This window comes from Parus major, chromosome 8, assembly GCF_001522545.3.
Source record: "Parus major isolate Abel chromosome 8, Parus_major1.1, whole genome shotgun sequence".
In the NCBI taxonomy this organism is placed as follows: domain Eukaryota; kingdom Metazoa; phylum Chordata; class Aves; order Passeriformes; family Paridae; genus Parus; species Parus major.
This window is the reverse complement of record NC_031777.1, coordinates 1369742-1380933: the sequence shown is the minus strand read 5'-3', so window position 1 is coordinate 1380933 and position 11192 is coordinate 1369742. Positions and strand designations below refer to the sequence as shown.

The following is an 11192-nucleotide window of genomic DNA, read 5'->3' as shown; positions in this document are numbered from 1 at the left end:
TTAGTTTTGGAGGCAGTGGTCAATTCCTGCTCTTGTAGTCTATGCAAAATACTTTATTTCTTTGCTTTTGGTGCCTTGGTGCTCACAGAGGAGCATCAGGTAAAAGCAGAGTTTTATTGCCATGAGGGCTTCTGTCAGGAAGAGACCCCGAGGCTTAGATAACCTCAGTCCCAGGTCAGAAGTTAAAATATTAATTATATTGGTTTAATGCTTCTCTTGACTTGGGGATTCGTTGTCAGACTCTGTAACTGAACCAACCATTTTTATGGAAATCAGAGAAATAGTCATTCACTTCTTTTTAAGCAGATGCTGTGCTGCTATTTTTAAGGCTGTATGTGGCTATCAAGGCAAGAGCGATCTGTAGAATAGAATGTGATATCGCAGAAATACAGGTTTTGTCGATGCTTTGCAACTTGACCTAACGCTATAATTACGTTTTTATCAGCGGGCACCTTGAAGGAGCCGCTCCCTCCCTTCCCCTCACGGTGAGCCACCGCCCACAGCCCGTCCCGCCTCACGGCCGCCATGGCGCCCGCTCCGCCCCCCCGCCTTCCCGCCCCCGCGGCGGCAGCGCCATGGCGGCCGTGAGGGACGTGGAGATCGACCCCGAGGGCACCTTCAAGTACATCCTGGTGCGGCTGCAGCGCCCGGGAGGCGGCGAGCAGCGGGACGTCGTCCGCGGCACCAAGGCCGCCGAGTTCCACAGTGCGTGACAGCCCCGCGGGGCGCGGGGGCGAGCGGGCAGTGGCCGGAGCGGGGCCCCTCCGGCGGCTGGACGCGGCCGCCGGACCCCGGCGGTCTGAGGCGGAACGGGAGCCCCGGCCTGAGTAGTTCAAAAGTCTCCTTTTCCCCACTTTCTGCACTCCCCGCGTGATAAGAAAATTGGGGCGAATTATCTGTCAGGTGCTGTTTCGGAACCCAGTTGAAAGGAATGAGGTGTCTTTCCAAGCTGTGGGCCTGATGGTGCATAAGGGTAGATAGTGAGATGTGAAAGAAGCAATGGAGGGGGACCATAAATTCCATAGGAATTCCAGTGATTGACACGGACTGTTACTCATTCAAGATTGTGCTAAATCCTTGGATTTACAGAAAAAAAGAACAGAGAGACAAGGAAAAAGGAAAAAAAGGTGAGGGAGTACACATTAGAAAGGGGGTCTGTCAGGCAATTGGGGAAGTCTGTAACTCTCAAATACCTCAGCCGGGAGGAAAAGAGGGAAATGCGGCTGGGAAATCAGGATAAAAAGGAGGCTGTGTCCTCTATCAGTTTGAGAGACCCCAGGGAAAATGCCCCATGGCCTCTCCCTTTATTCGAATAAAGTTACAGGACACCTCTGTCTCCTTTTTGGACATAAACCTTTGTTATCTGGGGGTTAATTTTCCTGACAAGCAGCCTCATTTTTGAGAATTATATATGCTAAGTAAAAAACAAAAGGGCTTTAACTGCAGTTTTTTATGCCTCTGAAGAGAAACCTTCTCTTGTAGGTGAAACATGAAAGTGGCTAAAAATGAGTTGTAGACTATGTAATTCCTAGTTCCTGTTCTAATGGCTCTCACCATTCTTCTTGTGCAGATCATATATTTGAAAAAGTAAATCCTGAGATGGAAAAGCTGGGATATGAGTGCAAATGCCTTGGAGGAGGGAAAATTGAACATAATAGCAAAGACAAGAAAATCAGGGTATTTGGGCTCTCAACAGTAAGTGCATCTTTCCTTTTCCTTCAAATGCTTCTGTCGCTGATGCTCTGGGATTTTTGTTTGATTGCATGATGGCTTTTGGCAATTTACATCACATTTTAAACATTAAGTGGAAAACTTGCCTGGCTCATTTGTGAGATAGATTAGAAAAACAGTAGTTTTAGGGCCAAAAAGATAAGCTGGTATTACTCAGCATTAGGGGAAATTAGAATTAAGACTAAAAATGGAAGTTGGCATCTCTTGACTCACAATCTTTCAGTCTTACTGCTGGAGCAGGAATAGCCCATTTGTAGCCACAGGGGCTGGATCTAGCTATTGAGTATGATCTTCATCTGCCAATAAAAATGTTGGCTCGTAGTCACCAACTAAATTGTGAATGTTGTTTTGTGTATGTGTTGGGTGAGAAAAGTAGATACAGTTTAGGTAAATTTTAAGGTGAAAATGCATTTTGTGGGAATAAAAGTGGCATTTTTGTTACCTCGTATTGTTCTATTTAAATTCATTTTCATTGGGGAAGGCTCAGTAAATGGTCGATTTATCTAGTTTAGGGAATGTGCTATGGTCTTTTTCTTGTACTGCTCAGTGATGAAGTGTAGCTGCTTCTGTAGTAATAACTGAGTAAAACTTCTAAGTTTCTAAAGGAGACAAGAAGAAAATCGTTCTATTAAGTTCATTTAATTTTCTGTGGAAACTGAGGGTTACTTCAAATCTGCTTACCTTTGATGAGCATTAAAGGCTGGGCCTTGAATGTGTTAAATGTTTTTAAACAGAGCTACCAATTCTCTTAGTGCTGCTATTGTTCCAAGATGATTCTGGAATCATAAGAAAGAGAAAAATTCCTCATGATTTATGTGAGGTGTGAAGGCAATGTATAATGCTTATTACACTAAATTCTTCTGATGGTTGGTGTTCATCATGATTGCATTTTTAGGTGAGATTTGACACCTGTAGTATTAATCTAGCTGCCAAATTAAATGTTAGAGGCAGTGGTCAACTCTTGCAATCTGAGAAATATACTTTATTCTCTGCTTTTGGTGCCTTGGTGCTCACAGAGGAGCATCAGGTAAAAGCAGAGTTTTATTGCCATGAGGGCTTCTGTCAGGCAGAGACCCTGAGGCTCAGATAACCTCAGTCCCAGGTCAGAACTTAAAATATTAGTTATACTGGTTTAATGCTGCTTTGGATTTGAAACTTTGTTTTCAAACTCTGTAACAGAACCACCTTGGTGTTTTATGGAAACCAGAGAAACATCTCTAACTTCTTTTGAAGCTCTGCTGCTATTTTTAAGGCTGGATGGGGTCTTCAAAGTGGTTGCCAAGGCAAGAGTGAGCTGTGGATCTGTTGCTTTCCAACTGACATAACTGTATTATCAGTTATTTTTGAAAAGCTTGCATTTTATAATGCATCAACTTTAACCTTTTCAGTTTAAATGCTTGTTTATTTAAGCTGTTCCTCTTTGGGGCCATCACTGATGAATAAGAGTATGTTTTGTTTGAGAATATGACCTTGGGCTCTTTTTCAGTCTTCTAAGTAAACTTTCACGTGAAATATTATGGGAAAAAAAATAACCTGTAAATCACAGATTTCTGTCAGTATACTGCATTGTTGTTATGTGTAGTTCTGAAGTAAGAAATCAAGATAATTCTGATCATGTAAGGCAATAATGAAAAGGCCACTTTGACCACAACTGCTTTAAATTTCAGTGAAAGAGTAACACTGTGACCAGTGATTTTTAAATGAGGGTTAAAAATCACATGGGTCATCTGACCTTACCTTGGAGTTGCAGTGGCTGAAGAGTGCAGATCCTTAAAATTGTGCTATTATCAGCTAAGGCAAGATGGGAAATAAATAAAACATGAAGACTGTGGTTTCTTTAGTGGTCAGAATAGTGCCCAAATGCTCACACTTGTTTGCTTACTCCCTTTCCCTTCAGCTGAGCCAAATCAGCTGTTTGTATGCTGATATATTAAACTGGGTCAATGCAATCTCTGTGGTTTAAAGGAACATTCCATAAATACAGTGGTTGATGGGTTTGGAACATTCTATAACAAGCTTTCTGCTGGAGAAATTGGGTGGAAAATGAATTCTCTATTTGACACCTTCTCATTTATTTTCTAAGGGGGGTGGGAATAGGAGAGGATAATAAATAAAATATATTTTAATATATTCAAATATAATAAAATACTATATTTTAATAATAAAAAGATATTAAAGGATAATAAAAATAAAAAGTAATACTGCAAGAGTAACTTTTTTAGGAATTGTATTTGATTTGCATGTGAAAAACTCGTGTTGATAAGAACCCAATGGTTCTGAAGACTTAATGTCCATGTGCAATTAATTTGTTCTGTCTTGCAGGGCTATGGAAAAGCAGATCACTCAGTGACTGTAGAGATACTGAAGAAAGAGTATACAGATTATGAAATTACATGGTCAGATGACAAGAAGTAAACTTGTGAACACAACAAGCTGTTCCAAACTGGTAACTGAGCTGTACTTGGATAAATAAAATTGAATGTGTGTTCCATGTATGTAACCATAAATCTGGAGTAACTGGACTCTGCCATACTTTATAATATGGTTGATAATCCTCAGATATCTCTAATTTTTTAGATCATTCCTTTGTGCAGAATCTGAAGTTCTAACCCTTTTTCCTTTCCTTTTGATGTGTCCTTTAGTTAAACACTCCCACACCATCTTACCTCTACTTTGTTTTCATCCAGTCCCATTTCACTTATCTGCTGGATGATGAGGATTTACCATCAACTTCAAACACCACTGGACCAAACCTGTTCACTGGTCTTTTGACCACAGTGTTTTAAATATATTTTTCTATTACTTTTTAGGCTTTTCATCTTTCTTACCCACACTTAAAAAAATTGGTGTGGAGGGTGGGGTTGCCTGTTAACAGTTCTTCAACAATGATCCAGATCTGTGATTTACTCAATGATTTTAATATCTAATGTTCTGTAGAAGTAATGATCAAAATATTTGGTTTTCCTGTAAGATCCTTCCCTATAGCAGTCTGATGGCAATGTAAAATCATGAGCAAAAAAAGCTTTTTCTTTTCAGCATGCAAGTGACTCTTAAAATACAAACCAGGAAATCTGAGAGACTTTAGGCCAGTTTCACCAAAAATCCTGATGTTACTCCCTTCTTACAGTTGTGATCCATCTTAAGTCACCTTGCTGTGGCTTTGTTTTGGTTGGGTGGAGAAGAATTTTCTGTTCTTATCCTCAAACCTTTCAGTCCAGTCCTCATCAGAAGAGTTCCAGGGGTCTCCATCCCAATAATCTCAGAGCAGCATCTCCTGAACCTGGTGCTACAGATCTCTTGGTTGGCAGCAGTTTCCACCCCTTTGGAGCCTGGATTTTCCCCTCCAGCACACCTTTACCTGCTTTTACATCTGCTCTTTGTGCTTCTCTTTGAGTTCTTGTGCAAGGGCTGCACTTGAGATACTGTGGTGTTGATTGCAGGATTGATTTTACAGAACAAGACTTTGATTTGTGCCTAATAACCAAGAATAGCACACAAGCCAGTAACCTGTAAATGGGGCACTTCCCAGTTCTGTTATCATGAGCTTTTTTTCCCTTAAGCTTTAGTAAAATAACTGTAGTTGCCAGTATACAAACCTGGGTTTTAAATAGCCTCATTTCCCAAAACTGGCAAATAGTCTTCAAGTGGAAGTCATCAGTTAGGAATAGCTGTGTTAAAACAAACAAGCCTTTCAATTTAGTTTCCTGAGGTATTTAATGAGAGATTTTAATCTTTGTCTTCACAATACTTACAGGAAAGACGTAATTTTGACTGGACTTATTATTGTAATGACTTGTTCAAAGTGTGAGGTGATGGCATGAGGGGAGAAAAACAGTGATGATTTGGAGTGAGCTGATCAAAATTGAGTTACCAGCTGATCTCTACCCTTCATTTCTTTATAGAAGAAAGATTTTAATGTGTCATTAAAAAAAATAAATACTTTGAGAGACTTTCCAGTTCAGTTATTTTTTAGTGCAGTGTCATTTGGGGCAATATAATTTCCCTGGTAATTAAGTAATACATAGAAATGTTACAAAGGAATGAAAAGTTTATTGTCTTTAGAGTGGTGAGGATTTCTCAGGTAGAGCAAGCCTTAATGTAGATGACGGAAATCAGTATTGTTTGAAGTTGAAACATCAATTACCAACAAAACTAAGTGTTGAATTCTGTTTCCTCTCAGCATGTACCTGCTGAATTTTAAGAACAGAACTCATCTAGAATATGGAAATCCCAATGCCAGTTGTGCTGATTGCACCTGAGAAAAAGCATCCTTCATTTTCTAATCAGAATCTGAAATGGGAAGCTAGTTGTACTATGTGGGGTTGTTTTGCAGGTGTGCAATCATAAAATTGTGGCTCTGCCATTCTTCCCTCAAAGTCCTAAAAGTTCTGATTCTGTATTTGCACAAAGCCAGCTGTGTTTGAGCCAAATACTGAGTGAAGGCACAGTAATTAAACCAAAGATGGTGAGTTTGATAGTGGAATATTATCAAGAGGAAATACTTTAGTAGAAGATTTTAAGCACCTTCTTCATTTATTCATCCAAAATTACACAAGACTCTTGTTCCTAACCACATTCTTTGTCATAGTGGTCAGCATTTCTTATTACTTCAGGTGTGGTTCTCTGGAACTGCACTAAGACCAGCAGGTGTAGAACAACCTATTCAGTGCAAGCCATGATTTATTTTAGGATTGGGTTTGAAAAATGACAAATGGTAATCCATTTATTCCCAGCTTCTCTGTTTTCACAGGGGAAAAAATAAATAAAAAAGAGCTGTTATCAGTACCTTCTGGATTTGCCAAACCTAAAACTTTTTTTTTGTTCCTAAGTCTGTAGTTAGCAGTTATCATCATTAAATTTCAGAGCCAGTGCAGAAAAATTCCAAAGCACTGTGGCTGTCATGGCAAAACTGACTTTTTTCCTCCCTCTCCTATTCTATGAGAGACTAAATTCCAAAGTTTCCAAGTAGTTTCCAAAGCATCCCTTTCAAATCATCTGGAACAGTAGTGAAGGCTCTTCTGTAAAGTACAGGAAATCCTTTACAACTCAATAGCAGCAGGTTCAAAATAGGAACCTCAGGATTGACTTTCAGCATCTTCAGTGATGGAAACTTGATGGCGTAATTAAAGAGATTTAGATCCCTGCTGTGCAAAGTTTCTTCCCATCCCCTCAGATTATTGTTCCTTCTGCTCTACACTGAATATCTTTGCATCCAGTTTACTGCAGTGGTCACTGTCTCCAGGATTGTATTTCTGCAGGGGCATTTCATAAAGCAGTGCATGATGACAGCAGCTGTCTAATACCTTTCTCTCTGGTTTTAGCCAAGGCAAAACATGCAATAGATTTCCTTTTTTTTGTTTGAATTGCTGGTGCTCAAGACCAGATTTTGTAGTTCTTTGGGGTCTTGTTTGCATTTTTTGGTAAGGCAATTTTTTCAGCAATATCACTATCTTCAGCCTAGGAGAGTGCCTTGTATTGCAGGCTTTTCTGAGTGCTTTCAAACTGCTGTGAAAAGACTGAAGAGATGTGGATATTCAGCAGTACCCCCAGCAAATACTGAAAACAGGGCAATTAATTTCTGGAAAAATCTTATTAAAACAGTACAGCAATCTATTAAACTCCTGTAATAGCACAGTTTATCTCCTTTTCCAATTGTCTCCTAAAGCTCAATTCTGCCATCCTCCAGTACTTCATTTGTAGGCTTATTGGTTGGTAGAAAGAGCTTATCTTGTGTAGAATAATCTTTCAAGTCAGCTTCTAAATCAGCATGGCTTTTTCTAATTCCTTGCTGAAATTTTCTTAGCTTACAACAGAATCTGAATGTGAAATTTTACACACCATGGTAGTTAATATTGTTACAGTCTTTAAAGGGCTTGAATAAGTCATGTGTGCATTACACATGGAAATATAACATGGATTTCTGAGATCCCAGGCAGGGTAGAACACGAGTCATAAATACAATCACATCCCCCTCTGCTGGCAAAGCAGCAGAGCTCAGAGCTGTGTGGTCCTGCCTGAATCTGGCTGCAGTTACAACAGTTCCCAACACTTGAGAAAAGTCTCCTGCATTAATTTTGGATGCTAAGTTTATCTCATTCGGCCACAATACATCATGTATCTCATTCCCATGTCATGGATGTCATTCCTGTGAGGTACAGTTCTGATGCTGACAGAGAATGTCAAAGCCTGGCTGGAGACAATTGCTTAATCTTTATATATAAATTAATTATCATAAACAGATGCTGATTTAAGCTGAACTCTATGCAAAGTCAACATCAGAAAAGTCCCTCACTTCTAGTCAGACACCAGAATTTGTCAAACATTTCAACAACAACCATCCTTAATTAATTAAACCAGAAAATCAGGAAGAAGCAAAGAGACGTGAGGATTAAAACATGAGTTATTTTTGGAAGATCAGGAGTTTAATTTTAACAGCAATTTTTAAAGGCAATTTCCATAATGCATCGCTGCAGACCCTGATCAATTGTTTTAACCATACTGGTCCTAAACACGTTTTTCTCTTCAATGAATTTCTCAAAGAGATAGATCCCACCACCAACTCCAAAATAATGCACTTTGCTTGCCAAATACACACGGCCCTTTCTGTCCAAGAGCTGAGCCAGTGTATCATGCAGAGCACTGTAGTAGTCAGGATTATAGATGGTCTCAGAGGTGAGAATTATATCGTACTTTGAGCAGGGTTTGTTGCTGTTTAACAGGAGCTGGCTGACTTGAGACCACTCTCCAGAAAAAAATCTGCATCTGTTGAACACATCAGGTGAGCCCTCTGCCTTCCTGGGCTTCTTTGAAGGAGGCTTCCTGGCTTTTCCATCCTTCCCACTGCCCATCATCCTCCTGCCTTCACTGATACAGTTGGCCACCACATTGGGCAAGGTTATTTCATCAATCACGGTGCTGTTGTAGTCCTGAAAATGGACTTGGGCAGCCTCACCCTGTAAAGCAGCAATTCCCAACAATCCAGCCCCACAGCCAAGATCCAATACAGTCTTGTTGGTAAATTTTATTTCAGCCTCAGAAAAGTAATCCACGAGATCAAAGGTGCATTCCCAGATTTTCAGTCCTCCTTCGTAGACTCCTGGGATGAGATCAGAGTGAGAAGAAACACTTTTGGAAACGATGCCTTCGCTGTCAGCGTCACCTGAACACGTCATTTCCACTTCAGACAGCTTTACATAAGAAAAGTCCAATACTGTTTCCATGACTTTATTTTCCAATACTTTGTTGAGATCTTCAGGAATGCTGTGCTCCTTGGCAGCTTTCACACAGAGTTTTTTCTTTGAAGCTGCCTCATCCCCGTGCTTAGCAGCAGCCAGCTTCGGGCTGGAGACTGCTGCAGGATCGGCAGTTTCCCTGCTCTTTCCTCTGGATTCCTGCTTGTGCTTTCCAGAGCACAGCAGTAAGAACTGAGCATCTGCCTCACTGTTCTCATTTTCGTCAACAGCAAAATTAAATTGAAAATCCATTTTCAGGAATTACAGTTTTAAAAAAGGCTTAATTTATTGCAGCCAGCTTTTATGTAGGTATTGTTGCAGAGCAGAGTATTTTGCTGGTGCAGTATCAGATGTCTTGCCAAGAGCGAGGTGAATTGCTGCTGAAAAAAAGAGTAAATAATTTTATATATCATTAATATCAGCACAAACCGTCTAATTGTAGCATCCTGATTTTCATTACCAGGCTCCCCCGGGAAGTCGTGGAGTCTCCCTCTCTGGGAACGTTCCAAATCCACCTGGACGCGTCGCTGTCACCAGCTCTGGGTGACGCTGCCTTGGAAGAGGGGTTGGACCAGATGATCTCCAGAGCTCCCTTCCAACCCTAACTATTCTGTAATTTCAAAAACCCGCTCTCTAGCCGCTTAAGTTTATTAAAACACAGCGTCACCCCTGCCCATCTCACATACCGCAGGTACAGGCAAGGGAATCAGGACAGCTGCCAACTCCGCTAAAACTCCCATTTCAGCCTCTGCGTTTCAAGGGGCGCAAACCCAGCGCTCCGCTGCGGCGCAGGCCGGGTGAGGAGCTCCGGGAGCGTTTTCCATCCCGTTTTCCCTGTCCCGTAGCCGCGGCTGCCGCTCCGGGCCACGCTCCGCTTCTCTCCCACGTGGAGCCGCTTCCGCTTCCTCGGGCGCGGGGCCTTCTGGGAGCGCGGGGCGCCTTTCCCGCCACTGCCCCGCGCTGAGGGGAGGGAGCGCGGCCGCCGCCATGTCCCAGGCGGACCCCGAGCTGCTCCTGCGGGAGCTGGGCGGCTGGGACTGCGAGCTGTGCCGCCGGGAGCTGCCCGCCGTGCTGCCCCGGCTGCTTATATCCTTCCCAGCAGGGCTTTTGGGTGGCTGCGGGAAAGGCACAGGAGTGGTGGTGGTGATGGGGGGTGTGTGTGTGCATCCTTCAGAGTTCCGCGGTTCAAGCAGCTGCGTGTGAGGGAGGGCGGTGGGACCTTTGTGAGGGGCTGGGAGTTTTGCTGGAGACGGGTACTGCCTTTCTCTGGAATAAAAGATTCATAGAATCTAGAAAATCTCATGTGGTTCATTTAGCACTGTAGGTAACTCCCCGACACACCTCTTCCCCCCTCTTCCACCAGAACAAAACAAAAGAAACCAAACCCTCTAAAAAAACCCCAAACCACAGACCACCCAAAAAAAAACCCAGCCCCCAAAAAACAGCAAAAAAACCCTCAAGACTTGCTCTCTAATACATTTTGGAAATACTTTGTTGATCCCGCGGGTGCTCTTGCATTGGTTATGGAGCATCCCCATCAATTTCATGCCTACATAGGACAGTGTTAGAAGTCACTGTGGCTTCTGCAGGTGCTTTAAAGATAGCCTTTATAGCAGAACAAGTTTGATTTTCTTTAACGATTTTACTCAATGTATCAAGAGTCTGAAGACTGGACTGAGCATATTCGTAAGTAATGGCTTGGAAGTGCCTCTTCCTGTATTGCAATTGCATTAAAATCACTGCAGTGCTTAAAATACTTCTGCTACAAGTTTTCAGAGTCTTCAGCAATCCTGCTGGACCTTGCACACTCCACTAACTGTTGAATAAATTTTATAAATGTCCCTAGAGAAACTCTGCATCTAAGACTGTTTTTTTTCCTTTCTGCTACTTCTGGTCTTTAAATACACAAAAAAAGGGTGGTTTCTATCTGGTGTTTTATTTTCTTTTGGGCTGTTATCTTCCAGGTGACAAAGGTGATAGTTAAAAGAAAACGAGGCTCATATGTAACTGTTTATGAGTGTTGCTAAAACTCACTGTTACATTGCATATTATGTTGCATGATAAAACTATTTGCAACTATTAGCAGTTTGGAATGTGGCAAATACTGCATCTATATGCTGGCAGTTGTGCTCAGCCTTCAACTAAGTCAGGTGTGCTGCTATTTTTGGTGGGTTTGTGCATTTTGGGGCTGTTACCTGATTTTTCAGATAATGTATTTGTGTTTTCATG

The 11192-nt window shown here is 41.7% G+C and overlaps 3 protein-coding genes across 9 annotated transcripts in view; 2 read left to right on the top strand and 1 right to left on the bottom strand.

Annotated features, from left to right (window-relative positions):
* The first annotated feature begins 466 nt into the window (after positions 1–466).
* On the top strand, positions 467–4245 carry LOC107208231 (14 kDa phosphohistidine phosphatase-like). Its single transcript, XM_015636380.2, has 3 exons — positions 467–705; positions 1571–1695; positions 4054–4245. Exons 1-3 carry the CDS (start codon positions 576–578, stop codon positions 4144–4146), a joined length of 348 nt encoding a protein of 115 aa, XP_015491866.1. The 5' UTR covers positions 467–575; the 3' UTR covers positions 4147–4245.
* A 3057-nt stretch (positions 4246–7302) lies between these two features.
* On the bottom strand, positions 7303–9829 carry METTL18 (methyltransferase like 18). 4 transcript variants are annotated; one of them, XM_015636378.3, is made up of 2 exons: positions 9424–9829; positions 7303–9343 (listed from the first exon to the last, which is right to left on the bottom strand). In XM_015636378.3, the coding sequence occupies exon 2, from the start codon at positions 9213–9215 to the stop codon at positions 8160–8162; it is 1056 nt and encodes a 351-aa protein (XP_015491864.1). In that variant the 5' UTR covers positions 9216–9343; positions 9424–9829; the 3' UTR covers positions 7303–8159. The 4 variants fall into 4 exon arrangements, with proteins under 4 accessions (XP_015491864.1, XP_015491865.1, XP_015491863.1 ...); XM_015636379.3 differs by having other exon boundaries at positions 7303–9340; XM_015636377.3 differs by having other exon boundaries at positions 9650–9829.
* A 9-nt stretch (positions 9830–9838) lies between these two features.
* The window catches only part of C8H1orf112 (chromosome 8 C1orf112 homolog), a 27521-nt gene continuing 26167 nt past the window's right edge, over positions 9839–11192 (top strand). For 2 of the 4 annotated variants that reach the window (XM_015636371.2, XM_015636372.2), the window contains exons 1-2: positions 9839–10049; positions 10610–10649. In XM_015636371.2, the coding sequence (XP_015491857.1) occupies positions 9951–10049; positions 10610–10649 (139 nt within the window). In that variant the 5' untranslated portion in view covers positions 9839–9950. Of the gene's footprint in view, positions 10650–11192 lie in introns of all 4 variants that reach the window. The other 2 variants (XM_015636374.2, XM_015636373.2) reach the window with 1 other exon arrangement.

What these genes read in the sequence shown, in the direction of transcription:
- LOC107208231 (XM_015636380.2), top strand. Translation starts at nt 576, where the DNA reads ATGGCGGCCGTGAGGGACGTGGAGATCGACCCCGAGGGCACCTTCAAG. An exon ending in CAAGGCCGCCGAGTTCCACA is followed by an intron (nt 706 to 1,570) that starts GTGCGTGACAGC and finishes CTTCTTGTGCAG; the next exon opens with ATCATATATTTGAAAAAGTA. An exon ending in GGGTATTTGGGCTCTCAACA is followed by an intron (nt 1,696 to 4,053) that starts GTAAGTGCATCT and finishes TCTGTCTTGCAG; the next exon opens with GGCTATGGAAAAGCAGATCA.
- METTL18 (XM_015636378.3), bottom strand. Translation starts at nt 9,215, where the DNA reads ATGGATTTTCAATTTAATTTTGCTGTTGACGAAAATGAGAACAGTGAG.